The sequence below is a fragment of the Hypanus sabinus genome, unplaced genomic scaffold, assembly GCF_030144855.1.
Source record: "Hypanus sabinus isolate sHypSab1 unplaced genomic scaffold, sHypSab1.hap1 scaffold_960, whole genome shotgun sequence".
Classification (NCBI taxonomy): Eukaryota; Metazoa; Chordata; class Chondrichthyes; order Myliobatiformes; family Dasyatidae; genus Hypanus; species Hypanus sabinus.
Genome location: NW_026781816.1, coordinates 98,550 through 123,796, shown reverse-complemented (window position 1 = coordinate 123,796; position 25,247 = coordinate 98,550). Strand labels below are relative to the sequence as shown.

The 25,247-nt window shown below is 45.2% G+C and overlaps 1 protein-coding gene across 1 annotated transcript in view; it reads right to left on the bottom strand.

Moving 5' to 3' along the window:
• Positions 1–7,610, bottom strand: part of LOC132390576 (uncharacterized) — a 34,008-nt gene extending 26,398 nt beyond the window's left edge. Inside the window, exons 1-4 of the mRNA XM_059963185.1 lie at positions 7,589–7,610; positions 6,681–6,860; positions 4,840–4,908; positions 1,877–1,981 (exon numbers count right to left, since the gene is read on the bottom strand). Coding sequence (XP_059819168.1) covers positions 1,877–1,981; positions 4,840–4,908; positions 6,681–6,860; positions 7,589–7,610 — 376 coding nt within the window. The remainder of the gene's footprint in view (positions 1–1,876; positions 1,982–4,839; positions 4,909–6,680; positions 6,861–7,588) is intronic.
• Between the last annotated feature and the right edge of the window lie 17,637 nt (positions 7,611–25,247).

Here is a 25,247-nt window from a genome sequence, read left to right as displayed (position 1 = left end):
GAATTTGGGCTCAGAGTTGGCCTGGGTACAGACCTCAGAGAGCGGCGGACGTCCGTGAATCGTGGTGTAGTGCACCGATTCGCCCTACGACCTCTGTTCCTAGTGGCAAGGATTTGGATGGAAATCTGGATATTCAAGTAGGCTTTGTGTGTTTAGAATGTCCTGCCTCGTAGAGTTAGTAAATTGTTTTATTATTTCCAGGTATAGAATAGAGACCACCCATCGGAGTACAGGAATGGGCCTGCAATGTTGTCCCGAATGCATTCCCTCTGATATGAGATATTTCAACTTTGGAAAAAGGTACTGTCTGTCGACTCAGTCTATGCCTCTTGTGATCTTAGAAACATCTGTCGGATCTCCCGTTCAAAATCTCCGGAGGCTATCCAAGGCCTTCTAATCCTCCCAATAATGTGGTGAACAGAACTGTGTACAATACGCCGGATGCAGACTAATCAGAAATTTTGATAACGCTGCAACATAACTTCCTGAATATTTGAACCCGTGCCCCCGAAGATAAAGTCAAGCGTGTTCTATGACTGGATAAACACCCCAGAAAGGGTACCCACGGATAACGACTTTGGCCCCTAATCTCCTTCTGCTAATCAACACTGTTTAGGGTCTTGGTTTTCAGTGTGCGCTATCTCTTAATATTTGACCTAACAAGGTGCAACATTACACATTTGTCCGTGTGATACTCCATCTGCCGTTTCTCCAGCCCATATCTGTAACTGATCCATATCCCACTGGATTCTTTTCAGGTCTTCTACACGATCCACAACACCACCCATCTTCGTATCATCTGCTAACGGACCAAACCACTCATCTCAACTGTCATCCGGGCCACTCACATACATTGCAGACAGGAGAGGTGCCAGTTGCATACCGAGCACTTCATGGCAGTGTTGCATTTGGAGAAGGAAGTCGGAGGGTCAGAACGGGAGTTCGTAGAGAGCCATTTCGATTTTTTTTTCTTCTTCTCATCGGAGTTAAGAGTGTCGGAACTGCGCAGGCGTGTGACGTCGGGCAGTGAAGCGGGGAAGATTTGAGAAGGACACAGCCTTATACAGCTGACAGTGGATTGGCCGGGAGCTGAGTGAAGGCTTAAGGACTTTGGCTCAACGAGCTTAGGCGGAAACGGGCGATGCAAGGTAGGTTTAGGTTTCAGTTTTTCCTGTTATGCAAGTTAATTTGGGTAAGTGCAAGCTGTTTTATTTCAGGAAGACAAGCAGCGTGAGACAGTCACTGTGAAGAGGAGGATCTCTGGGAAGTATTAGAGAATAAATAGCCACAGGGCTACGCGAAAACATTTCCCAGAAATTAAGGTCAAGGGTGGATAGGGCGGTAAAGATTGCATCTTCATCAATCAAGGCTATGAGTACAGGAGTCGAGAGGTCACTTTGCATTGTACAGGACTTAGTTGTACAGGACCCTGGAGTATAGTGCTCAGTTCTTGTCCACCTGCTCCATGTAAAATGCCACTGAGCAGCAAAGTTTGCAGAGGGAGCTTTACGGGGATATTGGCGAGACTCTAGGGACTGAATTATGGAGAGAAATCAGACAGATTAAGATTTTATACCCTGGAGTTCATAGGTGACTTACAGAGGTTTATAAAACCACGTGGGGCACAGACAAGGTGAATGCACAGAGTCATTTTCTATAGACTTGGAGAATTAAGGAACAGAGCGCACAGTTCCGAGGAGAGAGCAGAAAGGGATTTAACTGTGTACCAGGATGACAATTTTTGTTTAAAAAACGGTGCGCCGTCTGCGGAAGGAACTGCCAGAGGAAATGGTCGATGCAAATGCATTACCACTTGTACACGTGTGCGTTTTTCACGTGACTACTTCAGAATTACGTCATCAACGTGAACTCTGACCTGCCTGACTTCCTCGTCCCGACGCAAGAGGAGGATCTTCTTTCTTCGGGATGAGAACTTCATTTTGGCGAAGGTTCAGCTGAGAGTAGGTGGGGTCCAGTCCATCTGGGAAACAAAGCAAGAGAATGTGAGAGAGAGACAAACAGAAGGGCAAGGGACAGGAAGAGAATGGTGGGGCGGAGTGAGAGACGGAGACACAATTTGAGGGAGATGAGGAAGTGAATGGAGAGAGAGGTGGAGACAGAGCAGCCGATAGAGGGATGGATCGATAGCGGAAATAGGGTCAGAGATGAAGGCGCTCGGCTGGAGAATGGGAGAGAATGGGGCGACAGAACGAGTAGAAGAAGTCAACAGGCTGTGTGGATGGAGAAGAAGGAAAGGGACGGTTTGCACCTTAGCAAGCGGGGGGCCAGCATTCTGGCAGGTAGGTTTGCCACTGCTACACGGGTGTGTTTAAACTAGTAAGTGGGGGGAGCGGGGACGAACTGTAAATACAAGGATGGAGTTAAAGGAAAAGAGTGAATAAGAAAACGTAAGAACGAAAGCAGAATTAAAGCGGCAGAACGCTCAGGAAGTGATCGGAGAGTATGGCCAAGTGCAAGAGGGATCGATGTTAGAAGCGAGGGAAGTGATGGATGAAAAGTAGTATACATGAATGAACGAAGTATAAGAAATAAAGCGGATGAGCTTGAGGCTCAGTTGGAAAATGGCAAGTAAGATGTTATAGGAATAACATAGACATAGCTGCAAGAGGACCAGGGCTGGGAAAAGAACATTCAAGCGTATACGTCCAATCAAAAGGACAGACAGGTGGGCAGAGAGGGTTAGGTATGTCAAGCTGTGGCAAGGGTGCTGGGGAACGACACAAACACTTTTTTATTGGTACAATAAAATGGTGTTTCTTACTCGCTACACAGAAGATCGGAAAATCAAGGTCAAACAGGAACACGAACCTCAGACTAGGGGGACTAGGGACTAGGATCGCCGCGAACCTGGGACTTGGAAACAGGGAGCTGGTATCGCCGCGGAACATGGAGTCGGACAGGGGGAGCATGGAGTGGGTAAACAGGACATTAGCCTGACTATAGTGGTGGAGAAGGCTGGAGTCAATTATAAAAGATTAAATAGCGGCACATTTGGATAGCAATAACACGACCGATCGAGTCATCATGGATGAAGTGGGGGGGGGGGGGATCATGCTTGACTAATTTCTGGAATTTGTTGTGGATGTAACTATGAAAATGGACAAGGAGAGCCAGTGGATGTAGTGCACCTGGGCTTTCAGAAAGCCTTTGATGAAGTCCCGCATAGGAGAATAGTGGGCAAAATTAGAGCACATGGTATTGGGAATAGGGTACTAACATGGATAGAAAATAGGTTGGCAGACAGGAAACAAAGAGTAGGGATTAACGGGTCCTTTTCAGAATGGCAGGCAGTAACTAGCGGAGTACCGCAATGCTCGGTGCTGGGATCGCAGCTATTTACAATATACATTAGTGATTTAGATGAAGGGATAAAGAGTAACATTAGCAAATTTGCAGATAACACAAAGCAGGGTGGCAGTATGAAATATGAGGAGGATTTTAGGAGAATGCAGGGTGACTTAGACAGGTTGGGTGAATGGGCAGGTACTTGGCAGATGCGATTTAATGTGGATAAATGTGAGCTTACCCTCTTTGGTGGCAAGAATCGGAACACTGATTACTATCTGAATGGTGTCAAGTTAGGAAAAGGGTAAATACATCGAGATCTAGGTGTTCTTGTTCATCAGTCACTGAGAGCAACCATGCAGGTACAGCAGGCAGTGAAGAAAACCAATGACATGTTGGACTTCATAACGAGGGGAGTTGAGTATAGGAGCAAAGAGGTCCTTCTGCATTTGTATACGGCCCTGGTGAGACCACAGCTGGAGCATTGTGTTCAGTTTTGGTTTCCAAATTTGAAGAAGGACATTCTTGCTATTGAGGGAGTGCAGCATAGGTTCACGAGGTTAATTCCCGGGATGGCGGGACAGTTATATGTTGAAATATTGGAGCAATTGGGCTTGTAGACACTGGAATTTAGAAGGATGAGAGTGGATCTGATTAGAACATATAAGATTATTAAAGGATTGGACACACTACAGGCAGTAAACCTGTTCCCTATGTTGGTGGAGTCCAGAACCAGGGGACACAGCTTAAGATAAAGGGGTAGGACATTTAGAACTGAGTTAAGGAAACGTTTCTTCACCCATAGAGTTGTGGATCTATGGAATGCTCTACCTAAGAAGGCAGTGGAGTGCAATTCTCTGGATGCTTTCAAGAAAGAGTTAGATAGCGGAGACAAGGGATAAGGGGAGAAGGCAGGAACGGGGTACTGATTGTGGATGACCAGACATGATCGCAATGAATGGGGATGCTGGCTCGAAGGGCTGAATGGCCTACTCCTGCCCCTAAAGTCCATTGTCAATCGGCTATTGCGTACAAGAGTAAGGAGCTCATGTTACAGTTGTACAGGACGTCGGTGAGGTCACTCGTGGAGTATGGTGTTCAGTGTTGGTCGTCCTGTCCCTGGAAAGATGCCATCGAACTGGGAATGAGTGCAGGGGAAAATTTCGACGACGTTGCCGGGAGGCCGGGGACTGAGTTAGGGAAAGAGGTTGGGTTGATTGCGACTTTATTCCTTGCAGGGCAGGGATGACCTTTCAAGGGTATACAAAGACACGAAGAGCACAGGCAGAGTGAATGTGCGCTATAATTTCCCCTAGACTTGGACAATCGAGGACCTGAGCGCACAGGTATAAGGAGAGAGGGGAAAAAAGATTCAACTGGTGAGCGGATTCACAACCGTCTGTTACCCAGATGGTGGTCAGTCTGTGGAACAAACTGCCAGGGAATTGGTGGAGACGAATGCATTACACACTTGAGCATTTGGGAGTATGACATGTGAGCCCTCCAGAATGAGGTCGCTGTTCCATCACTGACCTGCTTGTCTATTGCTGAGGCTTTCGACTTTCCGAATGTTCAGTTCTGTGTAGGTGGAGGTCAGATCATCTGCGAAAGAGAGATAGACAAGTATGAGATAGCGCGATAGAGAATCAGGGACAGTTAGGTGCAGAGGGAAGTGAAGAGGGTACAGAGACGGTGGGGAGATTGGGTTGGGGACAGCGTACGGGTTGAAGGGAGGCAAGAGAGGGAAGCGAGACAGGGAGTACAGCGACAAAGAGAGTGAAATGGATGGATTGAGTTGTTGAGAGTGGATGACTGAAGAATGGCGATAATGAAGAGTGGGAAAATGGAGCAGAATTGCGGAAAGAGAATGAGGAGAAATAGGAGAGAGGGGTAAAGTGAGGTGAGGGAAGCGTGGTAGTCAGTGCGGAGCGTAGGATTAAGAGGCGAGGCAGAGGGGTGAGAGAGTAGAAAGTACATGATGGAGAAATATTGGAGGAGAGAGGATGGAAGAGTCAAAAGGAACGAGAGTGTGAGGGAAAGAGTGCAGAGGGAGAGCCAGATTGGGAGACCGGGGGAAGGTGAGAGAGGAGAGAGGATTAAGAAAATGAGCAAAGAGAGAGAGAAGTGTTAATGGGTAAAAAATGGTAGAGAGATGCTGCGAGATCGTTAGAGAGCGGACAGTATAATCACGCGAGAGCGAGGCAAAAGAGGAGGTACAGAGGGAGCGAAAATGAAGAGTGAGAGAGAGGGAATAGTGGGACATAGCGTGAAATACAGGGCAGAGAGAGAGAGGGGGTACGTAAGAAAGAGAGGTTCAAGGAGGTATAGAGAGGGATGGTGGCGTTAGAGAGGAGCGAATGAGAGAGAGCAGTATAGGGAGAATAGTTAGAGGGTAAAGAGAGGGGGTGATGAGGGACAAGGAGGAGAGTGAGGACAAGAGAGGGGAGATTCGATGAGATGGGAAAAGAGGGATAGAGGGGAGGAGTGGGGAAACAGAAGAATGAGTGTGAGAGGGAAATGGATAGAGAAGCTGGAAGGGGTTAGGTTTGCGCAAAGTGCTGGGGGGAGCAGATGGAAAATACGAGAGGGGATCAAAATATATTTTAAGGGGGCTCCCTCATCACTGCATCTCTCATTGCCCTCTCCAAACACCACCCTTCTTAAGGTGCACCTTATTAGCTGCCATCCCACAACCCTCCCTCCTTTCGCGGTCTAAGCGCTCCCCTCTCATTCACCCTTCCACCCCACCGCCTCGACCACGTCACTTCCACAACACTGCTCCGCATGACATTCTGTCCTCCCACATCACACTCTCTACACCCCACTCCACGATGGTGCTTCGATAATGCCCTCCTATGCCAGTCGCTCCACGCACCCCTTCCTAAAGCACGCCAGCTTCACTGACGTCCCCACCGTCACATTGCTTCCTCCGTGTATCCTGTCCGGCGCGTTCCCTCTGACATATTCTCAAACAGCGGATCATTAGGGTCAGCTGTAAGTTTGCCCTGAGGTTTCTCGACAGGATTCGACAAATTACATGAACACAGTCAAGAAAACAACGATGAAACTGACTTCCATCTCTGCGGACCCGGGGCACAGAGAGTGTTTAGGCTTTAGGCTCCACGTACGATATATCAGGTTGGGAAATGGGCTGAGGCTCCCTCATCATCGACCCAGTCAAACACAGAGTGAATCTCCCAGTGTAGCGTCTCACAGGTCCTGGGCTTAGACACAGAGTGACACTCCCTCCTCAATGTGCAATCAGAAACTCCCAGGGTCAAACGTAGAGGGGGTTTCCATCCACACTATCCAACACTCGCTCTCGGAGTCAGACTCAAAATGAAACTCTCTCTCTGTCTTTCTGCCCCACTCACCTCGGGAAGGTGCCCGTGAGCCTGTATTTGTGCGTTTCTTCTTCATGGAAGCTTCGCGGTCGTCTATCCTGTGGAGGATCCTCTGTGTGTCTGAGCTCAGGAAGGAGAAGTAGCCGTTGTCAGAATAAGCCGGTTTTGACAAGGGAGTCTGACCGACACCAAAAAACACAAGCTGTACAGCTGAAAAAGAAAGGAAGCGAGAGCTGGAGGACGGGGTGTTGTGAGAGGAACCGTGGAGAGGGATCGAGAGTGCAAGAGAATGGCCGCAGACGTGGACTTCAATAAAGCCTTTGACAAGGTCCCACATAGGAGATTAGTTTAGAAGATTCAGTTGCGAGGTATCGATGATAAAGTAGTTAACTGGATTCGACATTGGCTCAATGGGAGAAGCCGGAGAGTGGTAGTGGATGATTTCTTCCTTGAGTGGAGGCTTGTGACTAGTGGTGTGCCACAGAGGTCATTGCTGGGTCCACTGTAATTTCTCATCTATATCATTGATTTGGACGATAATGAGGTAAATTGGATCAGCAAATATGCTGATGATACAAAGAATGGAGATGTAGTGGACAGTGAGATAGGTTTTCTAAGCTTGTAGGGGGATTTGGACCAGCTGGAGAAAATGACTGGAAAATGGCAGATGGAGTTTAATACAGACAAGTGTGAGGTGTTGCACTTTGGATGGGAAAGTCAAGGTGGAACACACAGGGTAAATGGAAGGACAGTGAGGAGTGCTGTAGAACAGAGGGACCTGGGGATACAGATACACAAATACTGATACTGATAAATACTGATGCAAAAATAAAACAGTTAATATCTCTCCCATTTCTTTTGGTTCCATATATAGATTATCACTCTGATCTTCAGGAGCACAAATTGTATCCATTATTATCCTTTTGCTCTTAACATACCTATAGAGGCTCTTAGGATCATCCTTCACCCTGACTTCCAAAGTAACATCATGTCTTCTTTTACCCCTCCTGAATTCTTTCTTAAGTATGTTCTAACTCTTTTTGTACACCTTCGAGGGATTCACAAGTAGATAGGGTTGTAAAGAGAGCTTTTAGTACATTGGCCTTTATAAATCGGAGTATGAGAGTTGGGATGAAATGGTGAGGTTGGATAAGACATTTGTAAGAGCGAAATTGGAGCATTGTGTGCAGTTTTGGTCACCAAATTACAGGAAAGATATTTACAATGTTGAACGAGTGCAGAAAAGGTTTGCAAGGACATTGCAGAGACTCGAGAAACTTAATTACCGAGAAAGGTTGAATAGGTTTGGTCTTTATTCCCTGGAGCGTAGAAGAATGTGGGGAGATTTGATAGAGGTATATAAAACAATGATGGGTATAGATGGAGTGAATGCAACCAGGCTGTTTTACGCTGAGGCCAGGGGAGAAAAAAAAACAGGGCATGGGTTAAGGGTGAAAGTGTTGGTGCGTGGCCTACTGGATAAGGCATTGGTCTAGTGATCTAATGGTCACTTGTTCAAGCCTCAGCTGAGGCAGCGTGTTGTGTCCTTCAGCAAGGCATTTATCAACACATTGCTCTGCGACGACACAGGTGCCAAACTGCTTGGGTCCTAGAGCCCTTCCCTTGGAGAACTTGAATAAGAATAAGGAACATTTGTTCTTGGGGGATATTGGAATTCTGATAGAGAAGAAGAGAGAGATGTTGAACATGTATAGGCAACGGGGAGGAAATAATTTGCTTGAGGAGTATAAAAAGAGTAATTTTTATATACTTTTGAGGACTATAAAAAGTATACTTAAGAAAGATATCAGGAGTGCTGAAAAAAGGCATGTTGTTACTCTGGCAGTCAGGGTGAAGTATAATACTAAGAGTGTCTACAGGTATGTTAAGAAAACAAGAATAGTAATAGATAAAATTGGTCCACTTGAAGATCAGAGAGCTCGGCTATGTATGGAGCCAGAAGAAATGGGAGAGGTATTGATTGTTTTTTTTTTGTTGTTTCTTTTTTTTTTTTTTGCATCTGTATTTACTAAGGAAACTGGATTGGAGTCTATGAAAACAAGGCAAACAGGTAGGGTGGTCATGGAACTTATACAGATTAAAGAGGAAGAGGTGCTTGTGCCCTGAGGGAATTCAGAGTAAATAAATCCCCAGGACCTGACAGGGTATTCCCTCGGACGTTGAGAGGGACAAGTGTTGAATTTGTAGTGGCCCTGGCAGAAATATTTAAAATGTCGAAATCCACGGGTCAGGTGCCGGGTGATTGGAGGGTAGCTCATGCAGTACCGTTCTTTAAAAAAGTCTCAAAAAGTAAGTCGGGATATTATAGGGCGATAAGTTTGACATCGGTAGTAGGTAAATTATTGGAAGGAATACTAAGAGATAGGATCTACAAGTATTTGAATAGACAGACACTTATTAGAAAAAGTCAGAGTGGATTTGTGCGTGGTAGGTCATGTTTAACCAATCAGAGTTTTTCGAGGACGTTACCAGGAAAGTGGATGAAGGGAAGGCAATGGATGTTGTATACATGGATTTCAGTAAGGTCTTTGACAAAGTCCCGCATGGGAGGTTAGTTAGGAAGATTCAGACGCTATGTGTACAAGGAGGGGTAGTAAATTGGATTAGACATTGGCTCAATGGAAGAAGCCAGAGATTGGTAGTGGAGGATTGCTGCTCTGAGTGGAGGCCTATGACTAGTGGTGTGCCATAGGGATTATTGCTGGGTCCATTGTTATTTGTTATCTATATCAATGATCTGGATGATACTTTGGCAAATTGGATCAGCAAATTTGCTGATGATACAAAGACTTAAGGTGTAGTGGGCAGTGAGGAAAGTTTTCAAAACCTGCAGAGGGATTTGGATCTGTTGAAGGAATTGGCTTCAAAATGGCAGAAATGATGTTTTGCACCTCGGAATGTCACGCCAAGGTAGAACATAAAAGGTAAATGGTAGGAGATTGAATAGTGCAGTAGAACAGAGGGATCTGGGAGTACAGATGCATAACTCACTAACAGTGGTTTCCCAAGTAGATAGGGTTGTAAAGAAAGCGTTTGATACATTGGCCTTTATAAATCAAAGTGTTGAGTTCAAGAGTTGGAATGTAATGGTGAACTTGTTTAGGATATTGCTGAGATCGAATTTGGAGTATTGTGTGCAGTTTTGGTCACCTAATTATAGGAAGGATATTACTAAGGTTGAACGAGTGCAGAGAAGATTTAAAATGATGTTGCCGGGACTTGAGAAACTGACTTACAGTGTAAGGTTGAATAGGTTTTGACATAATTCCCTGGAGCGTCGGAGAATGTGGGGTGATTTGATAGAGGTGTGAGTCGAGCGAGGAGATACCTGAGCCTCTGGTGATGATGTTTGTATTTTCAAAGGGGACGGGTGAGGTTCCGCAAGATTGGAGGGTTGTGGATGTTGTTTCTATATTCACGAAATAGAGTAGAGATAGTCCAGGAAATTATAGACCAATGAGTCTTACTTCAGTGGTTGCTACGTTGAAGGAGAAGATCCTGAGAGGCAAGATTTGTGAACATTTGTAGAGGCATGATATGATTAGTAATAACCAGCATGGATATGCAAAGACAGGTCGTGCCTTATGAGCCGGATTGAAATTTTTTCAGGATGTGTCTGAACATGTTGATGAAGGTAGCGCAGCAGATCTGGCTTATAGTGATTTCAACGAGAATTTGATAACGTACCCAGGGAAGGTTTATTGGGAAAGTAAGGGTGCATGGGACAGAAAGGGACTTTGCTTTCTGGATGCAGAACTGACTAACCCACAGAAGGATTTAGATGGGTCATATTCTGCATGGAGGCCGGTGAACAGTAGAGTTCCTCAGGGATCTGTTCTGGGACCCTTACTCCTCGTGATTTTATAAGTTACCTAGATGAAGGTGTGGAGTTGTTGCTTCGTAAATTTGCGGTGTATACATGGTTGGGGTTGTTGAGATACCCTCAATTATAAGGTCAGTCAGAGATTACAGCAGGACAGTCACAGGATTCAAAACTGGGCTGAGAAGTGGTAGATGGTGCTTAACCCAGATAAGTGTGAGTTTGTTTTTTTTCTGGAGTTCAAATATAATGGAAAGATTGTCGGCAGTTTGGTGGATCAGAGACATCTTGGATGTTCGAGTCCATAGGACACTCAACGATGCTGCGCAGGTTGTCTCTGTGCTTAAGAAAGCATCCGGTGCATTGGCTTTCATCAATCGTGAAGCTGTGTTTAGGAGCAGAGAGGTAATATTACAAATATATTGGACCCTTATCAGACCCCACTTGGAATACGGTGCTCAGTTCTAGTCGCCTCATTACAGGAAGGTTGTGAAAACGATATTGAAAGGTTGCAAAGGAGATTTACAAGGATGTTAACATGATTACATCAGGCAGGATGTAATGGTGGAGCAGAATGAATGGGACAAATGGTCTAATTCTGCTCCTAAATCCTACGTTCTCATGATCAGTTACTTTGTCTGAATGTGAAAAAAATAAATGCTTTTACCAATCTGTACTGGCTAAAGGTTGATGTCACGAAGGTTACAGGATAAGATGCAGACGCTGCCTTGCTTGTGCGATCTAACAAAAGCTGGCAGCATTGCATACCAGGAATGAGGTAGTGTTAACGTTTATCCATCACTGTCTTGGTAAAAGAGTAACTGACTGCAGATGTGCAGTTCTAATTTTGTGCACCGCGGGGAAGCATTCGTAGACTAGCTGATATCCAACAAGTACTTCTTGAATTCGCTCACTGAGTATATTTGGCTGTTGGCTCGTGCCCAAAATACAATGTATAAATTTAAGAGATAACCTGTCATTGGCGGAGGCGTAGGGCAACGGGGTCACCTGTTGAGGGGTCAACCGAACACCGATGTTTGTGTCTTTATTTCAGTTTGTTCCCAGGATAAATTCTTTTACAGTCCAATTCGGTAAAAAAAGGGTAATTCCTTCGAGAATAATGATGTGGGACACAGGGAGAGATGACCGGCTGATTTGATTTTGTATGAGATTTTTTTTATTGGTATGTGTAATAAACTTAGACATGTCCATTAAGAACATCCCAGATGGTAGACACCCTGGGAGCTGTTAATAACCTAGCCAAAGAGAGTAAATTTGGTGGGGTACTTTCTGACTATCCACACGATCAATGCCTCTGTCAAGTCACCTCACATTCTCCGTCGCTGCAAGGAGAGAACTGCGAGTTCACTGAAACTATTACTAGAAGGCATGATCCCCAATCCAGGCCAAATCCTTGTAAAGCTCCTCTGGACCAGTCCTATAGGTTCCACATTACCCTTGCGGTGTGTTGACCAGAACTGAGCACAGTTCTCCGGGGGGGGGGGGGGGGGGTTGGTCAGACCGGTTTGCTATAGGGCTGTAAAATTACCTCTCGCTTTTGAACTCAATTCCACGGCTGATGATTACCAATGCACCGTATTCTTAAACACAGAATCAAACTGCGCAGCAGCTCTGAGTGTCAGATGGACTCGGACTCCAAGATCCCTCTGATCGGCCACACTGCAATGTTTACCATTAGTAATATATTCTGCCATTATATTAAACCTACACAAATGAACCACCTCCCGCTTACCTGGGTTGAACACAATCCGCCAATTCTCAGCCCAGTTTTGCATCCATAAGACCATAAGACCATAAGACAAAGGAGCCTTGCATGGGGTAGCTTATCAAATGCCTTGCCGAAATCCTTTAACACTGAATCTGCTGATCTTCCTTCATCAATGTGTATAGTCACATCCTCAAAACATTCAATCAGGCTCGTAAGGCACAAACTACCCTCGACAAAGTTATGCTGTCTATTGCTAAATATATTATACCACAAATGTGCATAAATCCTGCCTCTTAGGATCTTCTCCATCAACCTATCAACGACTGAGATTGGAGTCACTGGTCTATAATATCCTGGGCTATATCTACCCCCTTTCTGGAATAAAGGAACAACATCCGCAAACCTCCAATCCTCCGGAACCTCGCCTGTCCCCATTGATAATGCAAAAATCATCGCCAGAGACTCAAGAACCTCCTCCCTTATCTCCCCGAGTAGCCTTGGGTACATCTCATCCGGGCTCGGCGACTTATCCAAACGATGCTTTCCAAAATCTCCAGCACATCCTCTTTTTTTTATTATCTACGTGCTCAAGCTTTTCAGTCTGCTGTAAGGCATCACAACGATCACCAAGATCCTTTCCATAGTGAGATCTCACTGAGATCTAACACCTGACCAGGTTAATTTTCCAATACTAAATCAAGAACAGATCTTCGTCTTGCAGGCTTGTGTACATATGGTGTCAAGAATCTTTCCTGAACGCACCTGACAGACTCCAAACTATTTAAACCTCTTGCACTAGGGAGATGATAATCGATATTTGGGAAATTAATATCTGCCATCGCGACTACTCTGTTATTATCATAACTTTCCAGGATTTGTTTCCCTATCTGCTCCTCGATACTACCGCTACTGTAGGGCGGCCTATAAAAAAAATCCAGTAAAGTTATTGAACCTTTCCTGTTCCCAATCGTCATCCTAAGAGGAGTCTCCGTAGCTAATTCCACCAGATCGTCCAGATTTTCTGCAGATGTGTCACTATCTCTGGTCAGCAGTGCCACACCTCCACCTCTTTTGCCTCCCCCCCCCCCCCGTCCTTTATGAAAAATTTAAAAAGTCGGCACTTGTATTATCCATTCCTGTCTCTAAGTCATCCAAGTCTCTGTAACGGCCACCACATCATATCTCCAAGGGAATACTTCTTCAGTTTGAACGGGGCACGACTGCGCAAGCGCGTGAAATTCGGTCCGGGAGAGTTTAAAAATCGAGCAGATTAACGGAGCGGGGGACGTAGTGGAGGGAAACAGAGTAGGAAGTATTTTGCTCCAGAGGCTTCGGCGAGCAGATGCTGAGGACGAGTTTGCTCCCAGTGGGGTAAGGCCGGGTAATCTCCTTTAATTAATCTAATTAGCTTTGGGATAGGTAATAGAGGCGGCATTTAGGGCAATCGAGTGCTCCGTTTGCAGTTTGTGGGAAGTCAGGGAAGTCACTGTTGTCCCTGATGGCTACACCTGCAAAAGGTGCATCCAGCTGCAGCTCCTGACAAACCGTGTTAGAGACCTGGAGCGGGAGCTGGATAAACTTCAGAGCATTCGGGAGGCGGAGGCAGAAATAAAGATGAGTTACAGGGAGACACTCACCACGAAATGTCCGGAGGCAGGTAGCTGGGTGACTGTGAACGGAGGGAAGGGGCATAAACAGAATGAGCAGAGCACCCCGGTGGCCGATCCCACCAATAATAAGTATACCGCTTTGGATACTGTTAGTGTGGACGACCTACCAGGGACAATTTGTAATGGTCACGGTCTCTGACACCGAGACTGGATCGTCAGCTCAGAAGGGAAGGAGTGAAAAGAGGAGAGCAGTAATGATAGGGGATTCAATGGTTGGGGGGTGGGGTGTAGAGATAGGAGGTTCTATGGGAGAGATGGAGAATCCCTGATGGGCTGTTCCCTCCCTGGTGCCAGCGTCCGCGACATCTCGGAACGAGGTCTCAGTATTCTCAAGAGGGAGGGTGAGCAGCCGGATGTCCTGGTCCATGTAGGGATAAATGACGTGGTATGGAAGAAGGAGGAGGTCCGGCAAAGGGAGCTTAGGGGGTCAGGTGGAAAGTTGAAGGACAGGACCTCCAGCGTTACAATCTCAAGACTGCTTCTCGTGCCACGTGCTAGTGATGCCAGAAATTGGAAGATAATACAGATAAATCCGTGGCTAAGGAGTTTGTGCAGGAAGGATTCCTTTATGTTTCTGGACAATTGGGCCTTATCCCAGGGAACGAAGGACTTGAACTGACGGGACGGGTTGCACCCGAACTGGTGCGGGAAGGTTTGCTAGTGCTGCACCGGGGGGTTTAAGCTAGATTTGCAGGGGGAGGGGAACCAGAGTGTCAGAGCAGATAGAGAGGTGGAGACGGATAAAGGTCATGCGAGAGCTGCAAGTAACGTGCATGGAGTAAAGCTAGATGTAACATTTGAGGAGAGAGAAACAGAATAAAGGTTGTAAAAGTAGTTAGGTAGAAGGGCTAAAGTGCATGTACGACAATACAAGAAACATCAGGAATAAAGGTGATGACAAATCACCCTTACAATTTCTCAGTTCTATCCATAGTGACTCTACAACTCCTGATTCTATGTCACACCTCGCAAGGGACTGAATTTCATTCCTCACAGGCAGAGCCACCGCACCCTCTCTCCTGACCTATCTGTCCTTTCGATAGGACGTATACGCATGATTATTCATTTCCCAGTGAAAAGTGGCAGATACATTCACCTCGGAGAACTGTGAGGTGATACACTTTGGAAGGACAAACTCCAACGCAGAGTATAAAGTAAGTGGCAGGATACTTGGTAGTGGGGAAGAGCAGAGGGATCTGGGGGTACGTGTTCACAGATCCATGAAACTTGCCTCACAGATAGATAGGGTAGAAAATAAAGCTTATGGGGTGTAAACTTTCATAAGTCGAGAAATAGAGTTTCAGAGTCGCGATGTAAAGATGCAGCTCCAGGAAACCCTGCTTAGGCCAGACTTGGAGAACTCTGTTCAGTCTGGTCGCCTCACTATAGAAAGGATGTGGAAACATTGCAGAGGTTATAGAGTATATTTACCAGGATGCCGCCTGGTTTAGTGAGTATGCATTATGATCAGAGATTAAGGGAACAAGGGCTTTACTCTTTGGAGAGAAGGAGGATGAGAGGAGAAATGGTAGAGGTATACCAGATATTAAGAGGAATACATAGAGTAGGCAGCCAACGTCGTTCCCCAGGGCACCACTGTTCAATACTAGAGGACATGGCTTTAAGGTAAGGGGTTGGAAGTTCAAGGGGGATATTAGAGTAATGTGTTTTTACTCAGAGTGTGGTTGGTGCCTGAGTCAGTGGTGGAGGCAGATACACTAGTGAAATTTAAGAGACTACTAGACAAGTGTAAGGAGGAATGCAAGGTGGAGGGTTACATGGGGGGAATGGGTTAATGGTCGGTACAGCTTTGTGGGCCGAAGGGCCTGTAATGCTCTGTTCAGTTCTGTGTTCTACGTTGTATCATTGCCATGCATTTCTTATTCGTCATCTCCACCGAAACAGCCTCACTTAGACGAATTTCCTTGTCTGTCCTGACTGTCCACTGCGGTAACATTTTCTCAGACTAGTAATGTCACCTCTCCTCCTTCAATTACTTCCGCTTTCTCACGACTAAGAATAGGGAAACCCAAAGTATCGTGCTCTCCTGCTTGCTCCTCCTACATCCAATTAGTAGTAATGGCTACAATGTCATAATTCACTATATTGATTCATTCCCATAGCTCAACTGCCTTTTTTTTTTAAAGTTTCCTGCATTGAAATATACGGAGCTCAGTGCACCAGTCGCATTATGCATAAACTCTTGATATCTGACTTTTTTCTGCGCTCTTAAAAACATCTGTCACCATATCGACTCCGCTATCGGCTCTGGAGATCTGAATCCCACCACCCTGCAACTCGAGTTCAACAACTCTCCCAAAAACTCTCCTGCACAGTCCTGACAATCCTTCCTGCTAAGATGTCAGTTTCCCTCAGTTCAGGTGTAAACCGTAAATCGTCTTCCATCTCTTCTATACAGATCCCACTTTCCTTGGCAAAAAATACAATGATTCTAAATTTTACACCACGTGCTAAACAGCATGGAATTCCTATGTCTGGGCACACTGGGACTGGTAGTAGACCTGTCCTTTAATTCAATAACTAAATCCCTGAGCTCACTTTGAAAAAAGCACCTTCCCGTGGATACTGATTTCATTTGTACATCTATGCTGCTCACTCTCTCCCTTAAGAATCATGGAGAAGGAATGGTGTGCTGAGATAAGAGGAAGGAAGGGGAGTAGTGTGGGGCCACAGAAAGGGCGTTCAGATTGCAGTCGTTGGAGCAGAACGTGAGAATTGCCATTTTCGTCTTCCATATCTCTAATTGGAGTCTGCTTAAAGCCCAAAATCCACTGACCTATGACGAGGAGTCAGAGCGATGGCAAGAATCCCTCCATCGAATCCCATCACACAATCGTGGAAACGTAGACTGAGTAAGGCTCCCTCCGCAACGATCCATCACACACTCCGCAGTCATACATGGACTAAAGCTCTGTGAGTGTACTGTGTGCTGCCAGAAGAGGAAGGAATGGGAGGAGAGAGGAGGCCAGGGAAAGGCTGGTGAGATTAAAGATTACGGGAAGGTTTGCCAGTGCTACATCGGTGGTTGAAACTAGATTTGCAGGGGGAGGGGAACCGAAATGTTAGAGCAGATAGTGAGGTGGAAAAGGATAAAGGTCATGCAAGAACTGCAATAGTGGATACACTATAGTGGATGGAGTAAAGCCAGATCTATCATATAAAGATTTGAGGAAAGAGAATCAGAATAAAGGGTGTAGAAATAGTAATGTACAAGGACTAAAGTGTGTGTTGCAATGGAAGAAGCATCAGAAACAAAGTTGATGAACTGACAGCTTGGATACCTACATGGAATTATGATGTAGTGGACACTGCGGAGACTTGTCTGGCACCAGAGCAGGAAGGCATTCTCAATTATTCCTGTATTCTGTGATTTAGAAGGGATAGATAGCGGGGAAAAGGAAAAGGGGAGTAGGGGTGAAATTACTGTTTAGGGATGCAATTACAAATGCAAAAAGTTGGGTAATGTAAAAGGATCCTCTTTTGTGTCAGTATGGGTGGAATTCAGAAACAGGAATGGAGCAGTTACTCTGTTGGGAATACTTTTTGACCCGCTGGTAGCAGCAGAGATATTGATGAACAGGAGGCAGATTTTGGAAAAGTGAAAAAAATCACAGGAATGTTATCATGGGTGGTTTTAACTTCCCTAATATTGATTGGCACCTGATTAGTGTCTATGCTTAGTGTCTATGGGACAGAGTTTGTTAAGAGTGTCCAGGACGGATTCCTGTCACAGTTCGTTGACAGGCCGACTAGGGGGAATGCCATACTAGGTCTTGCATTTCGTAACGAACCGAGTCAGGTTATAGATCTCTCAGTGGTTAAGCATCTGGGGGACAGTGACCACCGCTCCACGGCCTTTAACATTATCATGGAATAAGATAGAATCAGAAAGAACAGGATTTTTTTTTATTGGGGAAGGGAAAATTATGAGGTTATAAGGCTAGAACTTGCGGGCCTGAATTGTGATGATGCCTTTGCATGGAAATGTATTATGGACATGTTAAGGTTCTTTAGGGATCTCTCGCAGGATGTTCGGGTTAAATTTGTCCCGGTGAAAAAGATAAAGAATGGTAGGGTGAAGGAGCCATGGGTGACAAGTGAGGTGAAAAATCTAGTCAGATATAAGAAGACAGCATACACGAGGATTAGGAAGCAGGGGTCAGATGGGGATATTAAGGAATATAGGGTAGCAAGAAAGGAACTTACGAAGGGGCTGAGGAGAGCAGGAAGAGGGCATGATAAGGCACTGACGAGGAGGGCAAATGAAAATCTCAAGCATTCTTCAATGAATGAGGTGAAGAGCAAATCGTTGACAGAAGTGAAGGAAGGACCGATAAAGATGGCCAGATGTGCCTGGACGCTGTGGAGGTGAGCGAGGTACTCAATGAATACAACTCTTCGGTATTCACCATTTTGAGGGAACTTGATGACGGTAAGGACAATATGAGTAGGTTGAAGTTCTGGAGCATGTTGATATCAAGGGAAAGGCTGTGTTGGAGTTGTAAAAATACTTCAGAACGGATAAGTCCTCGGGACCTGACAGAATATTCCACTTGCTGCCCCACGTGGCGAGGGAAGAGATTATTCTGCCTCCGGCTAGGAGGATGATACCGGAGGATTGGAGGGAGGCGAATGCTGTCTCCCTGTTCAAAAAAGATAGTAGGGATAGTCCGTGTAATTATAGACCAGTGAGTCTTACGTCTGTGGTGGGAAAACTGTTGAAGTTTCTTAGGGATTGGATCTATAGGCATTTAGAGAATTATGGTCTGATCAGGAAAAGTCAGCATGGCTTTGTGAAGGGCGTATTCTGTCTAACCACCCTGACATCGTTATTTGAGTATTTGATCAGGCATATAGATGAGGGTAGTGCAGTGTAGTGATTTACATGGATTTTAGTCAGGCATTTGATAATGTTCCACACGGTAGGCATATTCAGAAATCAGAAGGCAAGGTTTCCAGGAAGGTTTGGCCAGGTGGATTCAAAATTGGATTGCCTGCAGAAAGCAGAGTTTACTGGCGCAGGGAGTACATTCGGATTGGATGGTTGTGACCTGTGGTGTCCCACCAGGATCGGTTCCGGGACTCCTACTTTTTGTGGTTTTTACTAACGACCTGGATGTGAGGGTATAAGGGTGGGCTGGCAAGTTTGCAGACGGCACAAAATTCGGTGGTGTTGTGGATAGTGTAGGGGATTGTCAAAGATTGCAGAGGCATTGATCGGATGCAGAAGTGGGCTGAGAAGTGGCAGATGGGGTTCATCACAGAGTAGTATGAGGTGATACACTTTGGAATGACCGAATCCAAGGCAGAGTAGAAAGTAATTGATAGGATGCTTGGTACTGGGAAGGAGCAAAGCGATCTGTGGGTACATGTGCACAGATCCTTGAAAGTTTCCTTACAGATTGATCGGATAGTTAAGAAAGATTATCTGGTGTTAGCTTTCATAGCTTTCATAAGTCGTGGGATAGAGTTTAAGAGTCGCGAGGTAATGATGCAGCTCTACAAAACCCTGATTACGGCAAACTTGGAATGCTGAGTCCAGAGTGGGTGTCGCACGATAGGAAGGATGTGGAAACTTTGGAAAGGATACAGAGCATATTTACCAGGATGCTGCCTGGTGTAGAGAGTATGGATTATAATCAGAGATTAAGGGATCCAGGGCTGTACTCTTTGGAGAGAACGAGGGTGAGGGGATCCATGATAGAGGTGTACAAAATATTAGGAGGAATAGATAGTGAACGACCAGTGCCTCTTCCGCAGAACACCACTGCTCAGACCAAGAGGACATGGCTTTAAGGTAAGGGGAGGGAAGTTCAAGGGGGATATTAGAGGAAGGTTTTACACTCAGAGAGTGGTTGGTGCGTCGAAGGCGCTACCTGAGTCTGTGGTGGAGGCAAATAAACTAGTGAAATTTAAGAGACTACTGGACAGGTATATGGAGGAATTTAAGTTGGGGGGGTTTATATGAGGGGCAGGGTTTAAGGGTCGGCAACAACATTGTGGTTCAAAGGAGCTGTACTGTGCAGAACTATTCTATGTTCGAAGTTGTAACAATGCCAGACAATTACAATTTGTCATTTCCACCATAAAGCTTCACTCAGACGAATGTTCTTGCCTGTCCTGACTGTGCACTGCTTTGGCATTTTCTCAGCCTAGTAATGTCACACCCCACCCACCCCCGAAATTCCTTCCGCATTCTCACGACTAAAAAACGGAAAACACGAAAATTCGTGCTGTCCTGCTTACTCCTCCTACACTCAATTCTCAATAATGGCAGTAATATCATTTTCACTGTGTTGATTCATGCCCTGAGCTCAACTGCGCTTCTTAGAAGCTTCCTGCATTGAAATATACGGAGCTCAGGGCACCAGTCGCATGATGCACTTCCTTTTCAATCCTGACTTTTTCTGAGGTCTGAACAACATCTGTCTCCATATCGACTCCGCTATCTGCTCTGGAGATCTGAATCCCATCCCCCTGCACCTAGAGTACAACAAGTCTCACAAAACCTCTCATGCACAGTACTGACGAACCGTCCCGCTAGGGTATCGGTTCCCCTCAATTTTATCTGCAAGCCATCTTCCATCTCTTCTGTACAGATCCCATCTTCCTTGGAAAAAAATGCAGTTATTCCAAATTTTGGAGCCCTCCCACTTACACCACGTGCTAAGCTGTATGGACTTCCTATATATGGACACACTGGGACGGGTACTGTTCCTGTCCTTTATTTTAATAGCTAAATCCCTGACTTCACTTTGCAAAACCACCTCCCCGTACATACTGATTTCATTTGTACATATCTGCTGGTAGGTAGGTTTGCTAGAGAGGCTTCAGTGGATTTAAACTATATACGAAGGGGCATGGGGAATCAGCGTGTTGGAACAGATTTATGTGAGAATGAAGAAAAAGATGACAGTAAAGTTATGTCTACGGTCCGAGATAAACAGAGAGGAAGAGGTGGAAAAAGTCTTAATTGGAATTATTTTAATGCTCGGAGCATTGTAGGAAAGGTGGATGAGCTTAGAGCATGGATTGATCCCTGGAAATATGATGTTGTAGCTATTAGTGAAAGAAGGTTGCAGGAGGGGTGTGAAAGACAACTAGATATTCCTGTATTTCGTAGCTTTAGGTGGGTTAGAATCGAAGGGACAAAAGGAGGACGTGTTGCGTTGCTTGTCAGAGAAAATATGACAGCGTTGCTCTTGCAGGATAGATTACAGGACTCATCTAGGGAGACTATTTGGGTGGAATTGAGGGATAGGAAAGGTGTAGTAATACTTATAGGGTTGTATTATAGACCACCTAATGGGGAGCGAGAATAGGAGGAGCAAATCTGCAAGGGAACAGCAGATGGTTGTAGTAAGCACAGGGTTGTGATTGTGGGAGATTTTAATTTTCCATACATAGATTGAGAAGCCCGTACTGTAAAAGGGATGGACAGGAGAGTTTGTGCCGGACAGTTTTTCTGCAGCAAAACATAGAGGTACCGGCTAGAGAAGGGGCAATGTTGGATCTTGCGTTAGGGAATGAGATAGGTCAGGTGACGGCGGTTTGTGTTGGGGAGTACGTCGGCTCCAGTGATCACAATGCCAATAGTTTCAGTATAATTATGGAGAAGGGTAGGACTGGACCCAGGTTTCAGACTTTTGCTTGTAGAAAGACTAACTTGGAGGAGATGCGGAAGGATTTAGTAGCTGTGGATTGGACAATTTGTGTTATGGGAAGTTTGTAATAGAGAACTGGCGGTCATTTAAAGGTGAAATTTTGAGGGTGCTGAATTTTTATGCTCCTGTTAGGTCGAAAGAAAAGGTTAAAAGTTTGAGAGAACCATGGTTCTCAACAAATATTGGAAACTTGGTTCGGAAAATAAGAGAGAGATCTACAATGAATACAGGTAGTATCGAGTAAGTGAGGTGATCGAGGAATATAAATAATGTAAAAAGAATCTTAAGAAAGAATTTAGAGAAGCTAAAGGAAGATACGAGTTTGCTTTGGCAACTAAGGTGAAAATAAATCCGAAAGGGCCTACAGTTATATTAATAGCAAAAGGAGAGTGAGGGATAAAATTGGTCCCTTTGAGAATTAGATTGGACAGCTATGTGTGGAGCCGAAAGTGGCGGGGGCGATTTTAAACAATTTATTTTCTTCGGTATTCCCGATGGAGAAAGATATTAAATTGTGTAAGGTAAGGGAAACAAGCTGGGAAGTTATGGAAAATATGACAATTAAAAAGGAGCCCGTACTGGCGCTTGTAAGGAACATAAAAGTGGATAAGTCTCCGGGACCTGACAAGACATTCCCTAGGACCTTGAGGGAATTTAGTGTCCAAATAGCAGGGGATCTGACAGAATATTTCAAATGTCAATAGAAACGGGGATGGTGCCGGGGGATTGGCGTATTGCTCATGTGGTTTCATTGTTTAAAAAGGGTACTTGACGTCAGTGCTGGGAAAATTAATGGAAAGTACTCTTGGTTATGGTATAAATAATTATCTGGATAGTCAGGGTCCAATTAGGAACAGTCAGCATGGATTTGTGCGTGGATGTACGTGTTTGACAAATTTTATTGAATGTTTTGAAGATGTTACAAGGAAAGTAGACGAGGGTAAAGCAGTGGATCTTGTCTATATGAACTTCAGTAAGGCCTTTGACAAGGTTCCGCACGGGTGGATAGTTAGGGAGGTTCAATCGCTAGGTATGAATATTGAAGTAGTAAAATAGATTCAACAGTGGCTGGATTGGACACGTCAGATAGTAGTGGTGGATAACTGTTTGTCAGGTTGGAGGCCAGTGACTAGTGGTGTGCCTCAGGGATCTGTACTGGGTCGAATGTTGTTAGTCATATTCATTAATGATCAGGATGATTGGTGGTAAATTAGATTAGTAAGTATGCAAATGATACTAAAGTACGTGGTGTTGTGAATAATGAAGTAGGATTTCAAAGCTTGCAGATATATTTAGGCCAGTTAGAAGAGTGGGCTGACCGATGGCAGATGGAGTTTAATGCTGATAAATGTGAGGTGCAACATTTTTGTCGGAATAATCCAAATAGGACCTGCATGGTAAATTGTAGGACATTAAAGAATGATGTAGAACAGAGTGATAAAGGAATAATGGTGCATAGTTCCCTGAAAATGGAATCTCATGCGTATAGAGTGGTGAAGAAATCTTTTGTTGTGCTAGCCTTTATAAATCATAGCATTGAGTATAGGAGTTGGGATGTAATGTTAAAATTGTACAAGGCATTGTAAAGTCCAAATTTGGAGTTTTGTGTACAGTTCTGGTCACCGAATTATAGAAACGATGTCAACAAAATAGAGAGAGTACACAGAAGTTTACTAGAACGTTACCTGAGTTTCAGCACCTAAGTTACAGGGAAAGGAGGAACAAGGTCGGCCTGTATTCTTTGGAGCGTAGAAGGTTGAGGAGGGACTTGATACGGGTATTTAAAATTATCAGGCGATATATAGAGTTGACGTGGATAGGCTTTTTCCATTGAGAGTTGGGGAGATTCAAACAAGAGGACATGAGTTGACAGTTAGGGGACAAATGTTTAGGGGTAACACTAGGGGGAATTTGTTTACTCACAGAGTGGTACATGTGTGGAACGAGCTTCCAGTTGGAGCGTTAGAGGCAGGTTCGGTATTGTCATTTTATTTAAAATTGGCTGGGTATATGGACAGGAAAGGAATGCAGGGTTATGGGCTGAGTGCGGGTCAGCGGGACTATGTGAGAGTAAGTGTTCGGCACGGAATAGAAGGGCCGAGATAGCCTGTTTCCGTGCTGTAATTGTTATATGGTTAAAAGGATGAAAGACGGAGGCCGGAGTGGTGTAGTGGAGGGAATGCGTGACGGTGACGGGGAGTGTTATAGGAGTGTTTTAAGGAGTCATTGAGTGGTTTTGGAGAGGGAGGAGTATTTTTGAGTGACAGCGCAGGGCGTGACTCTGTGTTGGCATCGTTGAGTGGTGAGATCCTGCTGTGGTGCAGTTCCTGTCAGTGTGTCAGTGTCACGATGAGGCCGTTTTCATTTCGGATATGGGTTGGGTCTGTGACACAGAAACATATTCTGTGTCCCTTTGAAGACGAGCTTCGTGTCACAGTGAGGGCTGTGTGTCTCGCTCACAGCTTATGCAGTCTGTGAACTGGCCTTTCTCTGTGTTTATCGATCCATCGCCAAATGATCTGCTCTACCCAATACACTGTGCTTCCCACTAGACGAGTTCAAATCACCCTCTGCTCTTTCTGCAGAGCAGAGAAGGATCATCACCGAATAAAATTCCTTCCGCCCAGCAAGTTCAGATATGCCAATTAAACTAAATCCCTTTGCCGGCACAGCGTCCGTCTCCTTCCATACCCTGCACAGTCCCGTGTCTGTTCCAGAGCGTTTTAAACGCTTCTATAGATCTCCCTCCACCGCCAACGCTGGGAGCATGTTCCAAACACCCAACAATCTTTGTGAAAACAACACTTGCCAAATTTACCTACCTGGAACGTACACCCTCTCACCTTAATTCATGTTTCTGATGTACGTTATTCAAGACCCGCGGGTAAAAATACCCGCTGTCTGGTCTATCTGTATCTTTCGTAATGATATAGACAACTGTTATGAGTTCCCTCAGACTCACCCGCTCCGGAGAGAAAAAAAAAGCTCCGAACTCTGCTTACAGATTTTACTCTCTCAGGCAGCGTCCCAGAGAACACCTTCTGTATCTCTCCAAAGAACCCCACACTCATCCCGTAACGTGGCGAACAGCAATTAATTAGTGAACACGGAAACGTCAAAGGCAGAGAGAGGGAGAGCGAGCGAAAGAGTGGGTGTGGAGTGAGAGAGACTGAGAGAATGCTTGTAGAGACAGTAGAGACAGACTTAGTGAGAGTGAGAGTGAGTCGGGATAGGAAGAGAGACTGAGAGAGTGCTGTAGAGAGATTGAGTGAGAGAGAGTCGAGCTAGGAAGAGAGACTGAGAGAGTGCTGTAGCGACAGATTGAGTGAGAGAGAGTCGGGCTAGGGATAGAGACTGAGAGAGTGCTGTAGAGACAGATTGAGTGAGAGAGAGTCGGGCTAGGGAAAGAGATTGAGAGAGTGCTGTAGAGAGATTGAGTGAGAGAGAGTCGGGCTAGGAAGAGAGACTGAGAGAGTGCTGTAGCGACAGATTGAGTGAGAGAGAGTCGGGCTAGGGAAAGTGATTGAGAGAGTGCTGTAGAGACAGATTGAGTGAGAGAGAGTCGGGCTAGGAAGAGAGACTGAGAGAGTGCTGTAGAGACAGATTGAGTGAGAGAGAGTCGGCCAAGGAAAAGATACTGAGAGAGTGCTGTAGAGACAGATTGAGTGAGAG